The sequence below is a fragment of the Asterias amurensis genome, chromosome 16 (assembly GCF_032118995.1).
Source record: "Asterias amurensis chromosome 16, ASM3211899v1".
Taxonomy (NCBI): domain Eukaryota; kingdom Metazoa; phylum Echinodermata; class Asteroidea; order Forcipulatida; family Asteriidae; genus Asterias; species Asterias amurensis.
In genome coordinates this window covers 2,798,138-2,824,874 of record NC_092663.1, presented here as the reverse complement: position 1 = coordinate 2,824,874, position 26,737 = coordinate 2,798,138, and the positions used below count along the sequence as shown (strand labels likewise).

At 39.4% G+C, this 26,737-nt stretch overlaps 1 protein-coding gene across 2 annotated transcripts in view; it reads right to left on the bottom strand.

Annotated features, from left to right (window-relative positions):
- LOC139949120 (uncharacterized) overlaps positions 1–20,912 on the bottom strand; it is a 34,801-nt gene extending 13,889 nt beyond the window's left edge. The window contains exons 1-19 of one of the 2 annotated variants that reach the window (XM_071947523.1): positions 20,829–20,912; positions 19,770–19,890; positions 18,470–18,878; positions 16,975–17,116; positions 16,151–16,270; positions 15,912–16,037; positions 14,919–15,026; positions 13,624–13,782; positions 12,720–12,851; positions 11,943–12,077; positions 10,511–10,615; positions 8,785–8,916; positions 7,011–7,280; positions 5,874–6,079; positions 4,770–4,875; positions 3,749–3,787; positions 3,123–3,245; positions 1,709–1,831; positions 9–140 (exon numbers count right to left, since the gene is read on the bottom strand). In XM_071947523.1, the coding sequence (XP_071803624.1) occupies positions 9–140; positions 1,709–1,831; positions 3,123–3,245; positions 3,749–3,787; positions 4,770–4,875; positions 5,874–6,079; positions 7,011–7,280; positions 8,785–8,916; positions 10,511–10,615; positions 11,943–12,077; positions 12,720–12,851; positions 13,624–13,782; positions 14,919–15,026; positions 15,912–16,037; positions 16,151–16,270; positions 16,975–17,116; positions 18,470–18,878; positions 19,770–19,852 (2,650 nt within the window). In that variant the 5' untranslated portion in view covers positions 19,853–19,890; positions 20,829–20,912. The remainder of the gene's footprint in view (positions 1–8; positions 141–1,708; positions 1,832–3,122; positions 3,246–3,748; positions 3,788–4,769; positions 4,876–5,873; positions 6,080–7,010; positions 7,281–8,784; positions 8,917–10,510; positions 10,616–11,942; positions 12,078–12,719; positions 12,852–13,623; positions 13,783–14,918; positions 15,027–15,911; positions 16,038–16,150; positions 16,271–16,974; positions 17,117–18,469; positions 18,879–19,769; positions 19,891–20,828) is intronic. The other variant, XM_071947524.1, reaches the window with a different exon arrangement.
- Between the last annotated feature and the right edge of the window lie 5,825 nt (positions 20,913–26,737).

Below are 26,737 nucleotides of genomic sequence, written 5' to 3'. Positions count from 1 at the left end.
ATACCTACCATTAACGGAATTGAGGCAGTCTATCTCATCATCCCCCTCGGTGCAGTCACAATCCACAATGGTGTCACAGCCCTTATCAGACTTGTAACATTTACCACTATTACACTGCTTATAGCCTTCAGGGCACGTCCCTGCATGTAGAAACACACGGGAAAGCTCCATTAAAAAAAGAGGCTAAAATAAAACATCTTTTTTTTCTAACAACTCACACCTGTTAACTCAATGTAATTCCTTTTCCAAACAGTTGAACTAATTGGATCATGCGAAAACCAGAGATATTGCCGAGAATCTGGAGCAATTATGTCCACACAATCTGAGAAACGCTACTAATGAGTAGCGCTTCTCAGTAGCAAGTTTGGGGGGATGAAATCCGATGAGTTTTTTCCTTAACCAATTTATTCTCAAAGTGCTCATTCTATTTAAGCTGCTGTACTTCTAACCAAGTAAGATTTTACTGCCATTAAAGACCTGCTTGAACAAAAATGTCAAGTCGTGAACTTTGCTGAATTCCACTTAAAATGTTTTCGATGAATAAGGAAATCGAGTCATATGATTATAAATAGGTTTCAACTGTGTAAAAAAACTATCAATTTGTATGCCCTTGTCCAGAGCTTTTCTGCGAGATTTGCGAAAAGCTCCGTTACGTAATCACTCTCAAACGTCATAAGTAGATAAAGCCGCTTTGTTGCAGCGTGGATGTATAACAAAGCAAACTCCCACAAATGACGGCAGCGGCATTGTCCTTTGACGCCCGCTCTCAACGGCAGAAGTGTTTTTAGTTTTTAAAAAAACCTTTAGGTAGGGGCCTGATTTTTTAATCGATAATTACGAAAAGTTCAGAAGTGTACACATATCAAAATTACATTAAAATGGTGAACAAGTGCATGATAAACAAGTACAAATACAATTTCTGTTGAAAACATTCCGCTCAGGTAGCTGTTTAAATTTTACCTTCCCCTGCATTAGTCAACACTATTTAATAGCAGACAGGATTAGTGTGTTGCCAAAAACAAATGCCTCACTGAGATTAATCTCATTCTTGAGTTATCGCTCGGACAAGACTGCTTTTGTTTTAGCCATAATGATCATGACTTTTGACCTAGGGGTTTGAAAAACATTAGGCTTCTGGGGATCTCAAGACCAATCCACAAACCAAGATTTGAGTGGGTTCGAATCCCACCCGAGTAACATGCCTGTGATATTTTTTCACTGGACTCGGGAACGTACTGAGTATACAGTGCTAACACACATCGGTGTATGGGTAAAAACCAAAATTAATATTCTTTATCCCCGATGTAAATTTAACATCTATTATATCGTTGCAGTACCCGCTGCCAAAAACATAGGATTCGAACTGCCTCTAGCTGCCGGGCAACCTCGGATAGTCTAGTTGGTAAGACACTGCTCTAGAATTGCAAGGGTCGTGGGTTAGAATTCCACCCGAGTGCCTGTGATATTTTGTCACAGGACTCGGGAAAGTACTGAGTATGCAGTGCTAACACACATCGGTGTATGGGTGAAAACCAAAATTAATAAACTAATAAGATTTGAGTTGATATACATGTACCAAGTCCTCCTTGAGTTATGGCTCAGACAATGCATGCACGCACAAACACACTCGCAGCCCTTTCGGTTTATGTTGCAGGCAGGGCTGAACATAAAAAATAAAGCCTCATATGTTAATTTTTTGTTTACTTACCAGCAGGGTCGTTACAGAACCTTTCATCTGTTCCACGAGGACAGTCTGAAAAACCATCACATTCTTGACAAGGGAGGATGCACACTGTGGAATTACGACACGCCTTCATTGTAGTTATACACTCTAATCAAAAACAAACAATTCTCGGTCAATTTAAAGGAACACGTTGCCTTGGATCGGACGAGTTGGTCAAAACAAAAGCGTTTGTAACCGTTTTTTATATAATGCATATGGTTGGAAAGATGTTTTAAAAGTAGAATACAATGATCCACAAAAGTTTGCCTCGAAATTGCGTGATTTTCCTTCTACTGTGTGAACTAACACGGTCGGCCATTTATGCGAGTCAAAATTTTGACCCCCATAAATGGCCGACGTGTTAGTCGACGAGGTAAAAGGAAAACCACACAATTCCGAGGCGTGTTTGTGCGGATCATTGTGTTCTACTTTTACAACATCTTTCTACCCATATGCATTTTATAAAAAATGGTTACAAACGCTTTTCAAAGACCAACTCGACCGATCCAAGGCAACGTGTTCCTTTAAATCCGAGGGCTCCATAACTATCTTATTATTGTAATTTTTTTTCATTCATTATTTTAAGCAAGTCACCCATTGCCTGGCCTTTAATAATCATAATAATAACAATTGATTTTTACAGTGCTTTATCACAGCCCGAAAGGGTATCACAAAGCGCTTTGAACATTATTACCCCTGGTCACTGGGCCTTAAATTATTCCTTAAACCAAGGGAGTGTACAGTTACCACGCTCCAACATAAACCATCTCTGCCCTCAAAGGTACCCATTTCACCCCTGGGTGGAGAGAAGCTTTGGTTTAGTGTGTCGCTCAATGGCACAAGTGTCACAAGCGGGATTCAAACCCACATTCCAATGAACCACCAGACTTTGAGTTCGATGCTCGATTAAAACCGCCCGGCCACGACACCCTCACCTTTAAAGGCAGTGGACACTATTTGTAATTACTCAAATCAATTGACATAAAAACTTACTTGGTAACAAGCATTACAGGTATGTTGATAGTATAAAACATTGTGGGAAACGGCTCCCTTCGAAGTATCTTAGTTTTCAAGAAAGAAGAAATTGTCCACGAATTTGATTTCAAGACTTAAAAATTAAGCATCTAAAAGCACACAACAAGGGTATTTTATCTTCCATTATTATCTCACAACTTCGATGAGATACATGTGCACCAAGTGAGAAGACTAGTCTTTGACAATTACCAAAGGTGTCCAGTGTCTTTAAGTGTTTAGGGTTAAAGGTGTGGGCTTAATACATTATTATTAAAATATAAATTAATTGACCGAGGAAGTTGTCAAAAGATGAGACGCATCCTTGAAACAATGCACTCCCTAATCTCCCGTGAAATCGTTTTAGATTAAGGTTTTGTGGACTTACTGACTTTGCTGTCCTCACATCGGAGACCATAGTACTCATCGCTACCATCCTTACAGTCAGGGTAATTATTGCAGGTTTGCCAGGCAGGAATAACCTCTCCGCTTTTACACAAGAATTCAGTTTCTGAAGAAAACAAAATGGCAAGATAAACCAAATCAAGCTCAGGGCTGTATGCTTCGTTTTTAAAAGGGCAAGGGCACCAAGGCATTTTCTCCTTGGCAAAGGGCACCCTATGAGGAAATTGTAAATTTTTACTGTAACATTTCAAGGGCACCAAGGCAATGACAAGGGGCAACGGAGGCAATCGCCTCCGTTGCCTCCGTGAAGTATGAGAACTATTTGTTTATAGCACCACATAATGGTTTACAAGGTGCTGTGGTGCAATATGTTGTCGATCAAACCAGGAACACCGGGGCGAACCCCTTCTCTTTACGATAAGTGCACTGGGTTCTTTTTACACAACACATGGGACCTATGGCTTTATGTCCCACTGTTTTAAAGGATGCAGCCATAATGGCAAAGTGTCTTGCTTAATGACACAGGTGTCATGACCGGGACTCAAACCCAAACTCTAGTTTTAAAAAAAAAAATTTCTTTCTTGTTTTTACATTTTTAACTTTCCTTACCAGTTATGGCATCTTCTGCTTGTCTCTTCTTCCTTGACGCTGTTTACAATAAAATAAAGTAAAAGTATTTCAACAAAGTTTGAAATTATAATGCTAAAAGAACAACTTACAAACCAAAAGAACCGATGGTATAAACGCAAAAAAATACTTAGTGACCTTGACGTTTTCGACCCTGGCAAAGTCTTTTCCGAGGGCTAAATGACAACACAACAAATATGAACAGGAAATTAAACGGCCAATAAAGGATGATCTCAAATATATAGATATTACAGTTTCCTAATAGCTGGAGTCCATAGGAAACACACAAAAATATAACAAGTCAAAACATGGTAAAAATGCTTTTTCTACAGAACGCTTCTAGCCAAATTAAAAAAAATCGCGGGGTCAAATAAACCTGAGCGACAAAGGAATCGTAGCGTCAGTGGCGGCTATTTGGTGTGGAAAATAGCGCCCTCAGTTTGCCAAAGCAAGAGAACTGTGTTCAAACCCAATTAGGGGAATATCGTCACCGGCGTCAATAGATAAGCTGTTTTTGACTCTCGGCTGAAAAAGTCGCGCGGCCGGGTGTATTTTTGACTCGGGTGATTCATTACTAAATGCAAATTTTGAGAGTAAAATGGTTATTAACCGGTATCTGCGATGTCTATTTGGCCATAAAAAAAGTAACGGTTGAAATATTGAAATCATCCTTAATTGGCTCTTTAAGTTTAACATAAGCAGGCAGTGAATGCTGATGCTATCATAATGAAAGGCTATCAATATTCAAGTGTCAAGACCATGATTTGAACCCACACTCTGCTGATCTGATACACCAGAGTTTGAATCCGGTGCTCTAAACCCCTCGGCCACGACATGCCACCCTGCTGGGTGTTCAAAGCGCTGTCAAACCAAAAACAATCACAAACAAAACAAACACAAGTAAATTAGTCATAGAAAACCTGTGGAAGAGACTTGAATATGAATTTTGTGGTACAGAGACAAAATCTTGTGTTAAAAATTTTGAATGAGGCCCCTCCCTCACCTGAGCAAGACACACCAACATCCATGCTATGGTCAAGACCCTCTGATGTATTGACGACATGATAGTAACAGTCCACTAGGTAGGATTCATGTCCGGTGCACTTCACCTTTGGGGAGGAGAAGAGAGAACAAAATATGTCTTTTGAGACACTCTTTAACAACTTTTCTGCAAGATAAAGACACAATTGTATACTCTATGTAGAGTCTTCACTATTGCCTTATAAATAAGGTGGAAGTAGAGACAGACTTATCTTTTATGCGCTCTGAAACTTAGCTTTTGTTTCTGCTAGACAGCCATGTTGGTGAAGCAAGATAGTTGACAATAGAGGGCGCTATTTATAATTATCTGTGGATGAAACACTCTATAATCTAAATGCAATTACAAATTGGATATTGGATAATCTGAATCATGGCATATCGTGGCAGAGAAGCCTAGTTCATCGGACTCAAGTGATTCTATAATCAGCAGAGTGTGGGTTTGAATCTTGGGGTCATTTTCACAAAGAGTTAGGGCGAGTCCTAACTAAGGTCGAGTAACTCATCCTAACTTGAGATAAGAGTGGTCTCAACTCTTTTTGAAATGCACCCCCTGTCGTGACACTTGTTCCCTTGAGCAAGGCACTTCACCATACTTGCTTCGTGGTGCATTCAGCTCTACCAGCAAGGCTCCTAGTGGACGATACCAGTGCCTACACTCTTAAGACACCGGAGAACGCTGAGCTCGGCCACCCTCTGTGTCGTCTGTGGACGCGGCGAATCAATACCGCGCGATACGCGTGTATGGCAAAATGATCATTGCGTGACACGCTTGTATGGCAAAATGGCAAGATGTCAGCGCACATAATACCTTTTCTAGTGTGTTCATTGGTCAGCGATGATGTCATTGTATGGCAAATTATTTGGCCATACATGCGTAACAAAAATGGCGTGTGCGCGTCCATAAAAATGGTCTCACAACGAAACCGCACGCACAATGAGAAACTCAGCGTTCTCTGGGTTCTATTTCTTCGGTGTACCCACTTTCAGCCTTATGAGTAGGTGGCAACGAGCCCCTGGTGGCAGTCCGTTTGGGTCGACAGCCCAATTTTTTTTGCTTTTGAGTTACCTGGGACATAAAGACATCGTCTGTACTTGGTGGGAAGCTCGGGGTCGTACTTGCTACTCCTGTGAAGCCGAGTTGTTTACACACCACTGTTGCATCTTCCATTGTCCAATCAGCGTCAGAGACTGTGCCCCATAACCCATTGTGCTGAACCTCCACTCTACCCTCTCCGTTTGCCGCTCCCACCAATCGTACAGGCAAACTCACACCTAAAAACAATAAAAAAATAATAATATGATAACATAATATTGGTTCTTCTGTCACTATTTGTAACACAAAACACAATGTCCACAGATTTACATTAAACTTACACCGTTTGAAAGTAATGATAGTAGAAAGCTTAATACCACTTGCTGAGGTGCTGCAGTGTTTGAGAAATGAGTAAAACAATGTCACGAAAATATGTTTTGCATGCTAAATGAATTTTCGCCCCACTGAGGCGAAAATTATTTTTTGTGAATTGCGACAAGATGTAATGCCGTCGGTGCCGTGTGTTGTCATGTAAGAGAACCCAGTGCACTTATGGTAAAGAGCAGGGGTTTGCCCCGGTGTTCCTGGTTTGATTGGCGGCATATTGCGCCACAGCACCTTATAAACCATTTCAACCATACTATGTAAAGTAATAGGTCTCACATAATCAAAAACATAGCTCCACATACTTTAAAAGAAAAAACAATGAGCGCTTTACGCGCCCCTAGGGTTGTGATTAAAGCCATTGGACACTTTCGGTACAGCAAAATAAATAAAAGTTCACAGATTTACAAATAACTGACAGGGTTTACAGAAGGTAATGGTGAAAGACTTCTCTTGAAATATTAATCTATGAAATGCTTTTCTTTTTGAGAAAACATTAAATCAATATCAATTCTCGCTAACAAGAATTACAGATTTATTTTACATACATGTCATGACATGGCGAAACGTGCAGAAACAAGTGTGGGTTTTCCCGTTATTTTCTCCCGACTCCGATGACCAATTGAGCCTAAATTTTCACAGGTTTGTTGTTTTATATATAAGTTGTAATACACGAAGTGTGGGCCTTTGACAATACTGTTTATCAAAAGTGTCCAATGGCTTTAACCCTATGTATGAATTCATTAATATTGTTTTTAATCTGTTAATATTATTATTATTATTTACCATTATGACAAGTTGTCGAAGGCTGTCCGACATCGCATAACTCCCAGTCCGCGGCAGACACTGCTCCCTCTACAAAGCACCAAGCAGTTTGTCGCAGACCTCCGGGGTTACGACAGGTTGATCCAAGCAACTCGGGATAAATACCGAGAGAGAACCCAGCGTCGACTGCTACGTCCATGCTCCAATCCATGCAAAATGCAGAGCTTGTTGTGGTCCTCACATTACCGCGATAATCTTGGGCATTAGGAGCTGTGTAGCACTCGTGGGTAACTTTGAAAATGAAAGAGTGATCATGAGTGGGTTAAGGCAGAGCTGTAAACATTTTCATCTTAAAACCAAGGGCCTAATGTCATGGCTCTGCTTAATGCCGTAAGTGTATTTCGCGGGTGAGCAGGAGATTTTTGATTGTGCGCATGTGAACTCTACAATACTAGGTATTCTTTGCTTACAAAGCTAGCGCAGAAATTCTGCGTTTTGCAAAGTAAAGAGAGAACAGCAATAGTACACGCAGAAGTTGGTGGTAAGTAGCGTCATGTAGTTGGGCCCAGATCCTCGCTGTTGGCTCAGAGTAAGCTTGGGCGATATTGATTCATTTTATTCACGATATATCGCCGACAATATATCGCGATATTCGATATAATCGCGATTAATGAAATTTGACATCATCAGTCTTAAAACTCCAAGTGAAAGTTGTAGAAGAGACAGTCCTAGTATAAGAGAGGTGTTCTAATGGCCTTTTCTTCTGGTTTTACTCCAAATCTATGGGGTATCAGCTAGCAAATACATCGCGATATTTAATCGATATATCGATATATCGCAATTATCGCGATTATCGCGATATATCGCGATATATCGCAATATATCGATATTTCGATTAAAACCAAATCCATCCGATATTGAAATCGTGTCCAAATTAACATCGCGATATTCGATAATATCGTGATATCGCCCAAGCTTAGCTCAGAGAAATCTGAACGACAGCCTTCTATGTTTATTTTTCACTTGTCATACTTGAAGCCTTCACCCGTTTGGCCTTAAGGAGGGGGGACCTTTTCAGTTCAAAACAAGAATGGTGTGTTGACAAACACAATTGCCCCGCTGAGATTAATCTCATTCTTGAGTTATCGCTTGGAGGACATTTCTGTTTAAGCCATAATCACCTTGACTTTTGACCTAGGGGGTCCAAAAACAATAGGCTTCTGGGGGATCCAAAGACCAGTCCACTAACAAAATTTGGGAGTTGACCTCCGTTTTGGCCAAAATGATCTTTACATTTTGACCTGGGGGGGGGGGGGGGTCCAAAAAGGCTTCCAAGTTCCATTGGATCCAAAAAAGACCAGTTCACTAACCAATTTTGGAGAATTGATTACTGATTTGGCCATAATGATTTTTACTTTTGACCTAGGGGGTCCAAAGACAATAGGCTTCTGGGGGGATCCAAAGAACCGTCCACAAACCAAGTTTGGAGTTGATACGCTAAGTCCTTCTGTGGCTTGCTTCACCGGCAGGGCATAAAAGGAATTAATTAAGGCCCAGTGACCAGGGGTAATAATGTTGGAAGCGCTTTTGGTACAGTGATCTGCGAAACAGCACAACCTAAACAACAGGCATTTCCGAGTATGATGGTTGAATGGCAGTGATGACCAAAAAAGCACACCAGATTTTCGCCGTTTTGGTGTGAAAAGTGCTATATAAAACTGGTTATTATTATTATTAATATAAAAACTGTAAGTCGAGAACAAAAATTGAGCGGAGACATTTTTCTCAAACTTACCTGCACAAGGTTCAGGGAAGTTGTTGAAGTTGCTGCAGATGAGATTGCCCGTACAAACATAGGACTCCCACCGCCAGGTATTAGAAGGCACGGTGGGCAAGAAGTTGTTGAAGCAACTCATCGAGGAAAACCCTGAAAATCAATTAATGTTGAAAGTTGAAACGCACAATCTAACATGAACAAATGCAAGCCATAAGATTATTGACATCACTATTTGACGTTTTAAAACCAGAATGAATTTGGGCAATAATTTAGGGCGATAGATGGGTGTGATATTTCTTCGCTTTTAAATGGAAGGTATACGTTTGGCAATCCTGGAGAGGGTTGGTTGCAAAATTCCATTTGTGCTCCGTGCTTATGCAGTCAAGATTGTGCTGTATAAGAAGGTGATATTGTCAATTTGATTTCTGAGAGAGATTGGAAGTTCCATCTCTCTTATAGCTGACAGTGCTTCTCTCTAGAACCCTTCCAGGTTTAAGAGCAACTATAAATATAAATATTAATAGTAAACTTGCGGGTACAACCATGGGTAAAAACTCTTTTGAAGGAATGGTGGCTCTGAAAATAGCCAGTTTGGTCTTGACGTATCAAACAGTATACTCTGCTCGTCTTCAGCAGAATGCTGGGATACTGGAGGTGGTGGAGCTTATGTATGGCTGGAGGGATGCACTTTTGGGCGGGAAGGATCGAAGCTGTTCTTGTCCGGTGAAGCGTGTGAGTTGGTTGCTGGCTGGATGTGTGTGCGTTGGAGTGTGTCATTGTTGTGGTGAGCTGCTGCTGGAAGTGTTGGCTTGAGAAGTGGTGACCAGATGTCGTTGATAAAGAATCCGATGTCTTGTGGAACTGTGTTGTGGGCCTTGATCTTGATTGCCTCCCTAACTCTATTTTGGTGCCAGAACTTGACTGGAGCGATGAGCTGGGCTTGTTTCCATTTGATGGGGTGATCTTGTTCGTGTGTGTATGATGATTGCTGATTTGTCTAGGAGTCCTAGTCTGCCTTGTGCTTGATGTTCTGCCGTGTGCTTGCAGATTTGTTGCAGTGACTGCAGCCACTGAAGGGGCTATAAAGGTAGCAGTCAACTCTGACGAATGGTTGCCTGTAGATGAGGCTATGTTGATAAGCCTGGTTGCATCTGCTTGGTCATTTTTTATCTTACATGTAGATGATGTTTCGAGTATTCAAGCTTTCAATAGAACTTATGCACATGATGTCATTTCAGTAGGGCGCCCTCACCTAGAGGTCAAAAGGAGGTTGTTCATTGGCCAATCCTGTGCGTCGCGCGTACAAATCTGTGTGTGTTGATTGTTTCGTCACCATTTTTCCACTAAGATGGCCGCTGGATGATGTCAATACATAAGGTCTATATAGATGATGTGACCTGTGACATCACCTGTTTACAAAATAGCCACAGAGTGTGGACTTCCTGCAGGCACAATTTGTACATAGCTCAATGGAACAAAACATAAAATCTTATATTTAATGGAGATTGCACTGTCCAATTCTCATCAACCTTTGATATGATGAAAGGGGGCACATCTCAAAACTTGTCCAGATTTTACTTTCATAACTCTTGGATTTAAGTGGAAATTATGACACAAAATGTCAACTTTCCCATTGGACCAGTGCAGCATCTTGCCTGCCAGACTAGGCAAAGAATGTACATGGTCACACTTTTTGTAAACATAGGTCACATGGTCTACACAAAGGTAAAAGTGATTCACTTACTCAAGGTATCGGCTGTTTCAAAGTCAAGATCGAGATCTGCAAAACTCTCTCCGCTACATTCAAGAATCTGGGTTGAGGCTGATCCGTACGCTGAAAGGGTACATGCTGGGAATGCATGGAAACACATTGTACATATTTTGACTATTAAAAGCACTAGACCCTATTGGAAATTACTCAAAACAATTATCAGCATTGAAACTTACTTGGTAAGGAGAAATGAAGAGCTGTTAATATGTGGTATAGAAACATTGTGAGAAACGGCTTCCTCTGAAAAATTCAAGCCTGAAGCCTTTTTAGGCATCTGAAAGCACACAACTTGTTCAACAGGAGGAGGGGGGGGCGTTCTTTCAATATTCTCTTAAGCAGGATTTGAAACTTTGCATGGTGGAAATACGATATAGAAAGGTTTGCGGTAACACCATGTAATGACTATCTCTAATGAGTTGGGGTGGTTCTGAAAAGAACCGTTGGTTTCAACTCGACGTTTCGATCAGTATGCTTTGATCGTCTTCTGGAGAAAGCTGGACTATTCTCTTGCAACTTCGATGACCAATTTTCTCAGATTTGTTATTTTATGCAATGGGTTACACCAAGTGAGGATACTGGTCTTTAACTACCAAAGGTGTTCAGTGTAAGAAATTTTGATTTGAATCAACGACCTCTGGGGTCGATTTCACAAAGATTTAAGATTGATCATAACTGCAAATCAATCGTAGTTGCTATGAAAATGGTGATGTCACAATACAAATTACTATGGTGATACTGAAAAAATTGCTTTGTGAAATCAGCCCCTGGTTTACATGCTAGGCTCTACCAACTGAGCTATCTAATCTAGCCTTATGTTAGCCATGTGTCTATTGTGTCATCTCTTTGTTTTAAAAGGGGTGCCAGTTAGAAGTCATTTAACCCTTAGCTGCCTTGTAGACAGGGATAACACTGCAGGAAAACTGAATGTTTTGAGACACCCATGATGATGTATGATAAAGCCAGGTAGCAACTCTTCACCCCCCCAAAAAAAGGAAATTTCAAAATTATAATGATTTTGTGTAGTATTTTAATTGTAAGACTGATGAGATTAAAAAACGAGGAAATCAGCTGATCCGTGGAAAAGTTGCATGCCTGTAATATAAGTTATCACACAAGCGCGAGTGGATTACAGAAAAATATGGTGCTTCTGCGTGACACAGACGCGCTATATTTTCCGTATTTCCACGAGCGTGTGTGTGATAACGTATTTATCTCCAAGCAAACTTGGCGCGTGACATAGAACACACAAGACGCAGGTAGTGATATTAGCCGTGCAATATAGGTTTTTATCACCACTCCATTCTGCGAATCTGATTGGAGGATGAGCGCGTACTTGAAGACAAAGCACGATATAAGAACTATGTATTATTACAACCTACAGTTTGACTATTTCGTCAATGCTTACTGCAGTTTTGTTCATCATCTCCTTCTGCACAAGTGAATGACAGGTCGCAGAGTTCTTCCTCCCAGATGCACTCCCAACCGTTGCCACAAAGCCACTCCCCATCCTCACATCTCGTCTTCCCAAACTGTGTATCATCTAGAATTGAATGGAAAATGAGGGTCACGATAATCCACAAGGTCAGAAACTGGGATCAACCAATACAGGGAAGGTATACGTTTGGTTATCACTCCTAAAATTAATTGCAATACAAAATGACTGTACTTCTTCTTCTTATCGTGTCCACACACTAGATATTGTGTTTCAGCCAGAACGGAACACAGCTCCTAGCAATATCATTGTATGACTTCAGTTCTGCATTCTTGCTTTAGTAGGGGGCATCTCAGGAGGTTATACATAGTTTGTGACTCTGTCTTACATGTGCAGGTCACATCTTCAGAGTCCAGATATCTCCACTTCTGACTGTACTAACTTTTGGTCACAAGCATTTTGAGGACCATTTTACTCTGATGTAATGTGATTATGGAAAAAGATTCTATCCCCATATCTAAAAAAAATGCTACAATTTTTTGAAACGAAAATGTCACAGGTTTTATTGTCTATATTATTATCTATAATTTTATAGGATTAAAACCATTAAACGGTTCCAAAAGCTTGTTTGATCATGACCACACATCCCCTTAAAAGTAAATTACGACAATTTTTCAGCGAATTTTTTCGTTTGTTTTTCTCTTCTTAATATTTGTTTATTTTTTAAAATTGGGAGAAATTGGTTCTTACCTCTTCCACACAACGTGGCCTCTTCATCACTGTTATTCAGGCAGTCCCCGTAACTATCACACAACCAAGAATTAGGGATACAACTTCCATCACCGCAGTCAAAGTCATCGTCAACACACGCTGGAGGCAACGCTTTAAACATGAAGAGAGTTACATTTGTAAATCAAATCTTAAAAGCATGAAAACAAAATGGAATCCCAATAAGCTTTGCAAGCCTCAAACAATTCAAACAATGGGACCTATTAACCCTCCGGGGAATAATAATTATAATTTTGGAGGCTAATCATCCTTCCTCACAGCTAAAAAGAGCTGAATTGGGAAGGATGCGGCTAAAACGTGTTTGAGAAGCAGGCATGCCAGGGCGCCTTTGGCTGCCAGCCACATCAACCCATTTATGACCACGGAGCACAGCCAATATCAAAAGTGTTTGGTTTTCCCCATGGGAGGAAAACCGGATAGTCTTGAAAACCCTTGTGGCACAGCAGAGAACCAACGCACAACTCAACTCACATAATGGCCCTGGCCGGTAATCGAACCAGGGTCACCTTGGTGAGAGGTGAGCGCTTTACGCACAAGTCATCCATGCCCCCTAAAGGGGCAAATTAGAGCAAATTAGAGCAAGCATATTCCACTTTCTTCTTTTCATTGTTTTTTTTTTTACTATTACAGCAATAAGTTCGATTGGCATCATATTGCGCCACAGCACCTTGTAAACCATTACATGGTGCTTAAGGATTAGGTCTTACATCTCAAAGATTCGCCCCACTCCTTGCAGTAAGAATAACTGGCACTTTGTATCCTTTGGCAAAAGGCTCGTTATAAATACGGTTATTATTATTATCTGAGCGTTCTTGGCTTCACAACTAGATTTATTAAATGAAATAAGGAGGGAGGGGGGGCTTACTTGGTGCAGGCATATTTGCCGCGCAAGCTTCCGGAGTTTCGTCATCGCTGTTAGGGCAGTCGTCGTCTTTGTCGCACACATAGGATAAAGGTATACACATAGCGTCGATGGCGTTGTTGGTGCTGCATTTAAACATGCCCGTACAGCCGTCATCTGGATCTGCATGAAACAATTTGAAAATAAATTTCCTCACCAGAAAATAACAACTTATTATTTTCAAAATTTATCAATGTTTCAAAAATTCTTATTACCTTTAATCTGTGTTTGACTTCTAGCCCAAAAAATCTTGAGTTGATGTCCAAAGGTTTTGTTATTTTCTACACTTTTACAACAAAAAAATGGGCAGAAACATCATGTACATGTATATACTAAAAAGAGCATCAAATCCTGTAGGATTAACCCCACACTCTGTCTTTAATCATAGAGAAAGGATGCTTCAACCCTTAAGAGACCATAATAGCCGCAAGCGGCTTGTAACCAAATGCCCCTAGCAGCGACAAAAGTCCGCCAGATTTGAACTACTTCCATTCACATAAAGAGGTCAAAGTAAAAGTTTTGTCTGAATTTGAAAGTTTTTCTTAGCACAAAACAAGATTTTCTGTTTCATGTTATTTCTGTTCCATCCAAAGAAAAGAGATTTTGGTTAAGTATCTAGCTTAAAGACACGAGTGTCAGGACCTACAGCTTTACGTCTCATCTGAAGGGCATTAGCAATAATGAGTAAGGGTCTTGCTTAAAGCCATTATACACTTTCGGAACAGAAAAAAAAAAAAAAGTTCACAGATTTACAAATAACTTACAGGGTTTACAGAACGTAATGGTGAAAGACTTCTCATGAAATATCATTCCATGAAATGCTTTACTTTTCGAGAAAACATTAAAACAATTATCAATTCTCGTTGTCGAGAATTACAGATTTATCTTAAACACACGTCCTGACACGGCAAAATGTGCTGAAACAAGGGTGGGACTTCCCCGTTATTTTCTCTGGACTCCGATGACCGATTTAGCCTAAATTTTCACAGGTTTGTATGTCAGTTTGGATACACGAAGTGTGGGCCTTTGAACAATAATGTTTACCGGAAGTATCCATTGGCTTTAAGGACACGAGTGTCAGGACCTACAGCTTTACGTCCCATCTGAAGGGCATTAGCGATAATGAGTCTTGCTTAAGAACAATATGTGCCATGACCGGGACTCGAAGCCACACTTGAACCCAAAACTGGAGTCAGATACTCTTAACTGCTCGGCTACAATACACTACATCTTTAAAATGATGGGACAAAAAAACTTACTGCAGTCCTTTTCATCGCTATCGTCAACGCAGTCCGATCTCTTGTTGCACCGCTGTGATTTGGGAATACATCCTCCTTTTGTGCATTGGAACTCAGAAGCCTTGCATTCTGTGTGGAAAAAGATAGACAACAATAATAATAATAATAATAATGTGAGTCTTGTAACGAGACAGTATCTGTCCAAAAAGGCACACATGACACTCGCCCATGATGCAAAAAAAAACAGTTCAAACGAAAGGGATAAAAGTATGAATGTTGAAAATGACTGGTTGATGTTTACCTTAAAGGCAGTGGTAATTACCCAAACTAATTATCGGCATGAAACCTCACTTGGTAACGAGTAATGGGGAGAGGTTGATAGTATAAAACATTGTGGGAAACGGCTCCCACAGAAGTGACATAGTTTACGAGAAAGAAGCAATTTTCCACGATTTTGTTTTTGACACCTCAAGTTTAGAATTTGAGGTCTCGAAATCAATCATCTGAAAGCACACAACTTCGAATGACAAGGGTGATTTGTTCTTTCATAGTTATCTCGCAACTCCCACGACCAATCAAGCTCAAATTTTCACAGGTTTGTTATTTTATGCATATGTTGAGATACACCAAGTGAGATGACTGGTCTTTGACAATTACCAATAGTGTCCAGTGTCTTTAAACAGATGAGTCTTGAGAGCAGATGGACACATTATTAAACAAACATTCATAAACTCCACAGTTGCACTATTCCTATAGGTGGAGAGCGTGTCACGTTGGTGTGTATAAACCTTTGTTTATGACCAGTAAAAAGTGTTGAAACATGGGTGTGACACGCAAGCTTGCACCTGTTTTTATAAGACAGTTTCTTCATTCCTATTGGTCGAGAACAACGGCTGAAACAATTGTGCCACATCACGCGATACGATTCGAGTCCAGTGCTCTTATCCATTAAGCCACAACACACCACGATTAAGACAGGCCTTTTAATTGACTGGTTTGGCTTGATGTACTTACGGCAACCTGTTTCGTCATCTTGATCGTAGCAGTCGTTTTTGCGGTTGCATTTGAGGCTCTTGCTAATACAGACTCCAGCGGGGCTGCCTTTATTACATTTGAACTCAGTCACGTCATCGCAGTTTTCTGTGTAAAATAGATGGAGGAAAGATTCATTAAAGAATTTCAAGTTTGGCCACAAGTATTCAATTTTATCTCTTTAAGATGACAGTTTCTTGACGTACGAGGAAATTACTCACCATATATACAGGAATCTTCGTCGCTGAAATCTCCGCAATGGTTGATTCCATCACATACTAAGAACGGCTTTAGACACAGCGAGTTTAATGAACAGCTGAAGTCCCCCTCAAAGCACGGTGCTTTAGAAATGTGGCAAAATATAAATTTTGTCAGTAAATAGGCACCTAAGTTTATAATTACATATTTGACTCAAACAACGACAACATTGACACACGAGTAATAAAACAAGAAACTCATAACTTATACTTAGAGATTTATGACTCGAAACTCATGACTTAAGGTTCACGACCTGCGTGAATTATTATTATTATTATTATTATTATTATTATTATTATTATTATTATTATTATTATTATTATTATTATTATTATTATTATTATTATTATTATTATTATTATTATTATTATTATTATTATTATTATTATTATTATTATTATTATTATTATTATTATTATTATTATTATTATTATTATTATTATTATTATTATTATTATTATTATTATTATTATTATTATTATTATTATTATTATTATTATTATTATTATTATTATTATTATTATTATTATTATTATTATTATTATTATTATTATTATTATTATTATTATTATTATTATTATTATTATTATTATTATTATTATTATTATTACTTCAAGACTCAGACATGCAACTTCCAATTGCGAAAAAGAGGAATCGGCCGATCACACTTGAGTTTTTTCATTTTTCTTGGGCACTGTTTTGGAAAGAAAAAGAGGAAATCAGCTGATCAGCTGAAAAGTAACAAGCCTGATGAAGACTTCAAAATGGGTAATCCTTTTTGACTTACCATAGTAAGGCAGTGTTTGTCCTGTGTCTATGATGAGAGCTTCTTTGTATCTAGACAAGGCAAGTGCTGACCGGCGGATCTTATTACTATTGCAAAGTGTGACAGCTGGGAACTTCAACTCTGACCTTGTGACTATCTCAACCTAAAAGCAATTCAGACATAAGCAGATGAGTAAAGCACATTCATACTTCCTGCGAATGCAAATGTTGAATTCACAAATTCGCCAGGAATAATTCAGCAGCAGTTGAGTCGTGCTCAACTCTCTTGTGAATATCGCAGCGAAAAAAGAGTTGTGATGTCAAATTTACATGTATGTCAAATTCGCATCCTATTCGTAGGAAGTATGCACCAAGCTGTCCAAAATCCTGAAAATTCAACAAATTCACCACCTGAGGCTCTGAATTGAGGTTCGCAGTCACCTAACAGACTGTAGGGGTGTTGCCCGATTTCTCTGGGGTTTTCCTCCCAAAACTGAAACCTCCTTCTTTATCTTTACTTCTCTGGGTTCAATTGTTTTGTTTTTTTCTAAAGTGATTATCCTTGGTGGAAAAAAATGTTGATGAATTGAATTGAATTGCTGGTTCTTATAAAACACTTTTCTGAGAGTCCTTGGTTTCATGAACAGAATAAACAAATCAAATGAAATTAAAGGCAGCGGAGACTATTGGTTAATTTAGCATGGTATACATGTAGGTAATGGGGAGAGGTTGACAGTACAAAACTGTGTGAGAAACAGCTCCCTCTGAAGTGACGTAGTTTTCAAGAAAGAAGTCATTTCCCACGAATTTGATTTCGAGATCTCTGAAAGGTTAGAATTTGAGGTCTCGAAATCAAGCATCTGAAAGCACAGAACTTCGTGTGACAAGGGTGTTTTCTCTTTCATAGTTATCGCACATCTCCGACGACCAATCAAGCTCAAATTTTCACAGGTTTGTTATTTTATGTATATAATGTTGAAGCACACCAAGTGAGCAGACTGGTGAGCAGATACCAGGGCCCAGGTTTATAGAGCTGACTCGAGCAAAACTATTGTGTAACAGCTTTTTGCTAAGCAAAAAATATGTGCAGGGTACCGGTAAAAAATGGTGCAATTATGTGGCATTTTGGCTGGTATGGTAAGCATAATACTGCTGTGCTTAGCTAAGCTGTGTTTCTTAGCCCTGGAATTACATATAGGCCTCTCTTGCCCCTGGTCTTGGCCCCCTTTCAAAAGTTCCCATAGACTTTAAGACGATCTTAATGGAAGTGCCCTTTTCTAAATGAAAGTGGCCTAGCCCACTTAATTTCCGGGCTGATTTTAAAAAAGGTCAAAATTGATCATAACTGCAAATCAATCGTAATTACTAAGTGTGGTGTCACAATTCAAATCACTTTGGTATTTAGCAAAATACAGTTTGGTTTGCGATGATATCAGCCCAAGCCTGTCATATCACGTCCGACCAAAATCCCAAAATTTATATCAGTTTCAAATTCAGCCTAAAGTAATTCAACTCACCTCAACTGACACCGGATACTGATTGAATTTGTCGATCAGAATGCTGACCTGCCATACGAAGATGGAACAAGCAGCCACGAAGATGAGCGTCCACAACAAACGCCCGATCACAGATGTGGCTTTGAATATATTCGGGAAGCCATGAGCTGATGAGACATCTGTTGCGAATGTCTTAACTGTGTTATACACGCTCTCATCTTTTGGATTCTTTTGGTTGGCGTCGTCGTCTGTCGGCCAAATGCGGCTGTCCCGGGCGTGGTGGTGGGGGGCTGATATGACAGCAGGGTAGCCTCTAGGATCTGTTTCGTCCCGATGTCGACGTGGCCGGTGGTCTCCGTATTGTCTGGGTCGATGCTGTGGCCTCTCTTGGCCGTAGTAATGCTTTGGCTCTCTTTCCCATAACTCGTATCTTTAGAAAAGATATTGTAGGTTACTTATAAACTGGAGAAGATGGGAAAATACTGTGCTTGTTTTAAACCTACCTGTTAAACAACCTTAGTTATTTGACCCTGTCAGGGTGACCCTTTCAGGGTCAAATTTTTTGTGAAAAATCCACACGACTGCAGGGCTTGTACATGTAGTTCAAAACTTTTGCCAAACCAGAAAATTGTTTAGAAGACCAAAATCAAAAAGAGAACAAAATTATCTGCCACAACTAAACTGATTTTATGTGGGTAAAACTTTTATAAATTCTCCAAAGCATTTAATAATATTTATCAGACTCGAAAGAATATTTTGACCATTCAAAAAAGAAAAAAAAGATAAGGTGAGGCATTACTATTTAATGACTGTCGCCAGGACCATATGCTTCGTTTTTGCAAGGGCACCAAGGCACTTTCTCCTTGGTGAAGGGCACCCTATGAGGAAATTGTTAATTTCTGCAGGAGCATTTAAAGGGCACCGAGGCAACCACCAGAGGGGTCGATTTCACAAAGAGTTAGAACTAGTCCTAACTTAGGACTAGTCCTATGAGATATTAAAAACGAACGGCTAGTCCTAAAGTTAGGACTACTAGTAACTCATCCTAACTAGAGATAAGACAAGACTTACCTCTTTGTGAAATCCACACCAGGGGGCACAGAGGCAAATTCCTTCATAACCATTGGTTGCCTCCGTGGAGTACCAGGCCTGCGCCCCACTTGTTTGTTTGTTTGTTTGTTTTATTTTCATTCATACAATCATAATGTACATACAGATCAACAATGAATAATGGTCAAATTATCCAGTCGTAACCCGTATGTGGGTAGTTTGTATGAGTTTGGAGAGCATGGGGGGAGGGGGGGGAGGGGGGTGTACATACCTGTCATAAGGCCTATTGTTGGTCGAGCTGCTGTCGCTATCCAGCCAAACTGACCTGGGTACATGGTTAAGGGCCAATGGCATCCCGGCCCTTGATGATCTATTGGAAACTCCATCTTGGTCTGTTTAATCCAACAAAAACACAATTTGTAAGAAAACAAAGGTAAAAACTTCACTTTTTTTTGTTTTATCTAATTTATAAACAAATACAAATTCATAAGATATGGAGTGCCGCGTCTGAAATTTCGTCATTGTATAGATGATGTGACCTCTGACAACACACAAAAACCATAACATGATTCGCGCGCATACCGCCGGGCAAAACCTTTGTGTTTTGGCAGCCAGCTAGAAAGTGTACGCAATCTTACTATGACTACGCAACTCAGTGCCCGGCGAAACATGACGTATTTTGTCAACAGAGTGCGGTTTGAATGTAAACATAGGTCACATCGTCTATTGTGTTTTCTTTAATTAGACTAACTAAGTTGTGTGATTTATGGAGGAATTCTCTTCCTCCATATTAAAAACAGATTGCTTTGTCAGCTTTGAAAATTGAATTCAGATTCAATTTGAGACTCAGTAAGACTAAGAGCAGAGACAAGTAAAAAAAAAATGTATTTGTGTATTTTTGTTGTTGCAATGTTGGGCCACAACATATTTATTGTTGTTGTTTGTACTAACTACAAGTTCCTAAGTTGTTATTCAATCGGCAAATTTTCCGCACCTCACCACCAATTTCTCTGTCCTAAATTAGCTCAAATTAAACTGAATTTGTTTCTAACCTGAGAAGAACTTAGAAGGGTTACTGCAAGCAAGTATGCTTCCACTCCAGAGAAAAGAGTGTTAAGAAAGGCAGAACCTGCTGCCCAAGAAGTAAGCAGCATGCAGTTCACCATTTCCCATGTTTCCTTTAGAATTTGTTGTCCAGTTTTCGGATAATTTGGGTGCTTTACCGTTTTATTTATGAGAATTATTGTATAATAATGTATGTATAACAATTTTTGACGGTTTCACCTTTAACTCTAAAGTAAGTTTTTCCGGCAGTGTAGATTGAACTTACCTAGCTGACTGTTTCCGCATCAAACACCACCACAAAATATCAAAAAACAGGACCGTCAAACTTTGTCTGCCGCGCCATTGACTGGCACATTGTAAAAACAACACCAACAGTAGAGGGCGGGCGTGTCAAAAGCCTCCACAGATATAGACTAGCATACAAGTCCCTCTCGGTTCACCTCCAGCGCCTTAAAGACCGATGTCGCGTGCAATAATGTCCTCTGTGCAATACTACCCGGAGGACATTTACATATATTACAATAATGTTCGCCGGACGGTTTTGCATATGCAATCATGTCCGCCCGGACGCTGCTGCGTAATGCAATTGTCTCCGCCCGGACACATTTGCATATGCAGTTGTGTCCGCCCGTGCAAAACCGTCCTTGCAGTAAATTAAACGCCCTTGGTCGACGGATGGAACACGTTCGCCATTTTTTACAAGCTTAGTTCATGTCATGAATGACATCAGCCCACCTTGTTGAGCTGTTAATGGCTCCGCTTTTAACATCGGTCTCATCACTGTCACCATTATAACATCGGTCTAATCACTGTCACCATTACAAATGGTGACAGTGATGAGACCGATGTTAAAAGCGGAGCCATTAACAGCCCAACAAGGTGGGCTAGAATGACATGGGAAACGTTCGGCCGTTGGGTATTTTGCTGCAATCATAAAAAACGTGAATATTCATGCTGCATAAAATGAATATGTAGGTTCAGTGCATGCACGCTCTCTTACGCGCGCACATGTACAGTCATGGCGGTTTTTGCATAACCCCGGACACGATTGCATATGCAAAAGAGTCCGGAGTGGACAATACTGCATGGCGGACACAATATTGCATGCACACCGGCGCCGGGGTGCCGAGGCCGGGTTAGCCCCCTTGACCTACTGCCTGTGAATGTCATGAGTATGCACAGAAGTACCTACTCGGAGGTCAGTGAGTGGGTATAGAAGTACCCACTCGGTCCTTCAGTGTGCAGGGTTAATAAACAGTTCCCACATGACGTCACAATGGACGCAACAATTTTTTTTTTTTTTTTTTTCTCAAAGCCGACTATTCCCAGCTGTTTTTCGGTGTTTGCATGATGTTCTTGCTACAAGCTGACGGTATTCTTTTAGCCAGCGCGGGCTTTGGTATACATTAAAGTGCATCTTTGGGCATAAATAGTGGAAATTCGTTCCACAGAAAAGTACAAGGGACTAGTTGGAGTATACCAATTATATTCAACTGTCAAAAACATTTCCCCAGACCATTTGAAAGAAAAACCGTAAAGCGCCGCCTAATTACGAAACAATCAATGGTCGACAGTCGCATAATGTTGTTTTCAATACTGTTGTTTGTTGATGTTGTTGCTATTGTTGTTGTTTTTGTTGATGCCTATACCAATCAATCGTCAAACGTAGTTAGTTAACTTTACGGTGGGCCTAGTTTATGAACTATAGTCATTCGTGATGAAACATGTCTTGGTATCTAGCTATTAGCTCTATTGGGAACAAATTTTATACCTGATATAAAATCGTCATCATCGTCGTAATGGTGGTGGGTCCGACGTACCCCGTCGCTGGAATGTGGGCGGCGTTTTCTCCCCGCCCTGCCATTTTGCTGCCTATGATGGGACATCTGTACACTGCACGGTTAACAGTTAACCGTCAAAACAATGTTAAGCAATGAAATTGTGATCTGCTAATTGTTTGCACATGGCTTTTTATTTTCCTTTCTGTCATTTTATAACCTAAAAATTTGTAATACTGTAATTAGTTCATGTTTTATTAAAAATTATACCCATTACAGGCATGGCGTAATGCCATCAGCAAGCAAGCAACTTAAATAATTATTTTACACAAACATAAGTTATAGGCAGTGGACACTATTGGTAATTACTCAAAATAATCATTAGCATAAAACCTTAATTGGTAACTAGTAATATTGGGAGAGGTTGATAGCATAAAACCTTGTGAGAAACGGCTCCCTCTGGCTCTGAAGTGATGTAGTTTTCGAGAAATAAGTAATTTTCCATGAATTTGATTTTGAGAGCTCAAGTTTAGAACTTGAGGTCTCGAAATCAAGCAAAGTACACAACTTCGTGTGACAGTGGTGTTTTTCTTTCATAGTTATCTCGCAACTCCGACGACCAATCGAGCTCAGATTTTCACAGGTTTGTTATTTTATGTACATGTTGAGATACACCAAGTGAGAAGACTGGATTTTGACAATTACCAATAGTGTACACTGCCTTTAATTAGTAACATTTTTAAGTGAAGACACAAAAATCGTGAAGATCATAGATTAACATAAAACTTACACTGTCTAATGATAATGATAGTGAAACATTCCTTGGAATACTTCTGTCTGAAACGCCATATTATTATTTGATGAGAAATACATAATCATAATTGGAGTTTATCGCTCAGTGAGCGTGTTGTTCATTTGTTTTGGCATCGATGCAATGCAAAATGTGTAGTAGATTTTTTCACTATTCTCTCGTGATCCAGATGGTTGGTCGATCGATCTCAAACTTCTACAGGTTTGTCAGTTTATGTATATGGTGGATTACATAAAGTGCTTACACTGTCATCAACTGTTAGCAAACACCAATTCTGTAACGTTCCAAAGTCTCCCAATAAAATTAATTTATTTTAGAAGCCTTTCACCTGTCTTAAGGTCATTAGTTTTTGTCAGTCCCATCATAATAAAAGTTGAAACTCAAAACTCGCCTTTGTTGTTAAGCGCTTTGTTGGCAACAGGCTAAACAATAATTATTTCCTCGTCATTAAAATTAATTGACAAGTCAACTGATGGGGGAAATTAAAGGAACACGTTGCCTTGGATCGGTCGAGTTGGTCTTTGAAAAGCGTTTGTAACCGTTTTTTATAAAATGCATAGGGTAGAAAGATGTTGTAAAAGTAGAATACAATGATCCACACAAACATGCCTCGAAATAGCGTGGTTTTCCTTTTACTTCGTCGACTAACACGTCGGCCATTTATGGGGGTCAAAATTTTGACTCCCATAAATGGCCGACCATGTTAGTTCGCACAGTAGAAGGAAAACCACGCAATTTCGAGGCAAACTTGTGTGGATCATTGTATTCTACTTTTAAAACATCTTTCCAACCATATGCATTTTATAAAAAACGGTTACAAACGCTTTTTTTTTTGACCAACTCGTCCGATCCAAGGCAACGTGTTCCTTTAATAATGATCTATTATTTATTGCCATTGACTGACAACCTGACGCACTGACCGCGATCAATCTAGTGTGTTATGATGTTGCTCTTTCTTCTACTTCACAGCCACGAGCTTGTGCGCATTAGATGGTACAATCAAAATGATTCATTTTAAGACGATGAACCAATAAGTCACGCTTTGTCACTTCTTTATGAAAATAAAAACGATACAAATCTTAACGAATGGAGGAACTTTTGGGGAAAGCGGTTTGTATTATTTGCTCTAAAAGCAAAGTATACATAATTGTAGTCCCAAGTGAATAAATCAACCTGTTTATTCGACTCAAAAGGTGGTCGCGTTTTTAAGATAATTATCGCCAAAAATTCCGAGGTCCTAGACAAAAAAAACACTGCTGGTCATGTATATGAATGCTCGAAAACCATTATGAACCATCCGATAAAAGATTACCATTACAAGTTTCTCTTTCTTAAAGACACTGGACACTATTGGTAATTGTCAAAGACTAGTCTTCTCACTTGATGTATGAAAATAACAAACCTGTGAAAATTTGAGCTCAATTATTGGTCGTCGGAGTTGCGAGATAATAATGAAAGAAAAAACACCCTTGTCACACGACGCTGTGTAGGACAGTGCTTCAGATGCTTGATTTTGAGACCTCAAATTCTAAAGGTCTCGAAATCAAATTGATGGGAAATTACTTCTTTCTCAAAAACTACATTACTTCAGAGGGAGCCGTTTCTCGCAATGTTTTATACTACCAACCTCTCCCCATTAGTCGTTACCAAGGAACGTCTCATGCTAGTAATTATTCAGAGTAATTACCAATCGTGTCCACTGCCTTTAGAAGCAGTGGTCAGTATACCACAAGAACCATTAATGAATAACAAAAAAGGTACTAAATAGTTTTGTACCATCCTCTGAAAAGGTTTGCGTGTGGGCAAAAAGGGAAAAGTCACTGATCGTGTGACCATCAGATTGAGAAACAAAGAATAAAAAACTTACCATTAAAAAGTTTACTCTTTCTTCGGCGTGTCCTCCGATATCGGTTTATCTGAGAAGTCCAGATGAGAACCATCAATTATATTACAAACATTTTTCTCATTACTGACATCACTTTAGGTCTATAGAAAGGTGTGCTTTATAGTTCTCTAACTATGGTTCGACTCTTATGAACCATCAGATGCGTATCTTCTTTCGGCGTGTCTTTATATGGATTTTAAACATAGTATTCCAGAAGAATCATCATTATTTAATCACTGATCAATATTTTGCTCAGTATTAATGAGAGAGAAACAAAGAATATAAAAATGACAATGCAGAAATTGTATCTCTTCTTTCGGCGTGTGACGAAAGTAGGTTATGATCACAGTATTCCAGAAAAATCATCACCAACGGTACTTAAAGGCAGTGGGCACTATTGGTAATTACTCAAAATAATTATTAGCATAAAACCTTACGTGGTATAACGAGCAATGGGGAGAGGTTGATATAGTAAATAAAATGGCTCCCTCTGAAGTGGAGTAGTTTTCGAGAAAGAAGTAATTTTCCACGAATTGATTTCGAGACCTCAGATTTAGAATTTGAGGTCTCCAAATCAAGCATCTGAAAGCACACAACTTCGCGTGACAAGGGTGTTTTTTCTTTCATTATTATCTCACAGTTTCGATGACCGATTGTGCTCAAATTTTCACAGGTTTGTAATTTTATGCATAGTTGAGATACAGCATGGTGAGAAGTCTGGTCTTTGACAGTTACAAATAGTGCCTATTGTCTTTAAGATGTGCGTTTCATGGCAAAAAAAAGAAATTCACAATCAATGGTTGTATTTACCTACCTCAAAGTGTGTAAATATTAAATTCTTAGTGCGACCGGGTCAAGTAAATATGGCAATGTTCCTTGTATGTTTGTGTAAGTTTGTTGTAAGTGTGAAGTAGGTCGCGGCCAAGACTCTTTACTATATAGATGCTGCTCTTCACCACGGGGTATACCGTGTGTCTTAAAAAACAACTTATGCACTTTTTGAAATGGCTGTAGAATACAAAATATATGATTATGGGGGAAATTTTTAGATGTATGGATAACTTATGGATTTAACTTTCATATGACACCAAAAAGTCCGTAAATAATTCACGCTTGGTTAATTCACGCTTGGTTAATTCACGCTTGGTTGAGCACCGCTCTCTGAAGCTTCCAAGCGCAACAGTTACTTTCGGCCTTTTTGCCGTCATATGAAAATTGAGTCCAGTAGCTATCCATACAATAATTATAAACCATTTCCCCAGAATCATATATTTTTTATTCGGCAGCCATTTCAAAAGTGTATAGTTTCTGTTGACACACCCTGTATCTCTCTTAATGTACAAGAGTTGAGGGACAACTCTTTTTCAAGTGGTCTTCCACTCTTTCAGATTGAAGTTTGCATATTTTAAAGTGATTTTTCACTTCGTCCTGTGGTGAAACCCCTCTAAAATGTTGAAATAACCACCACTCTTTTAAAGAGCTATTTGAGGAACAACTCGAAATGTAAAGAGTGGTGTTTTTTCTCTTTTACATTTAGAGAGACACATGCAAAGGTAGAGGTTAGTATTGTGTATAAAAAGGCATTTGGGCGCTACGATTTATTACCATAAAACCTTTCTTAGTGACGAGTAATTGGGAGAGGTTGATGGTATAAAACATTGTGAGAAACGGCTCCCTCTGAAATGGCGTAGTTTTCGAGA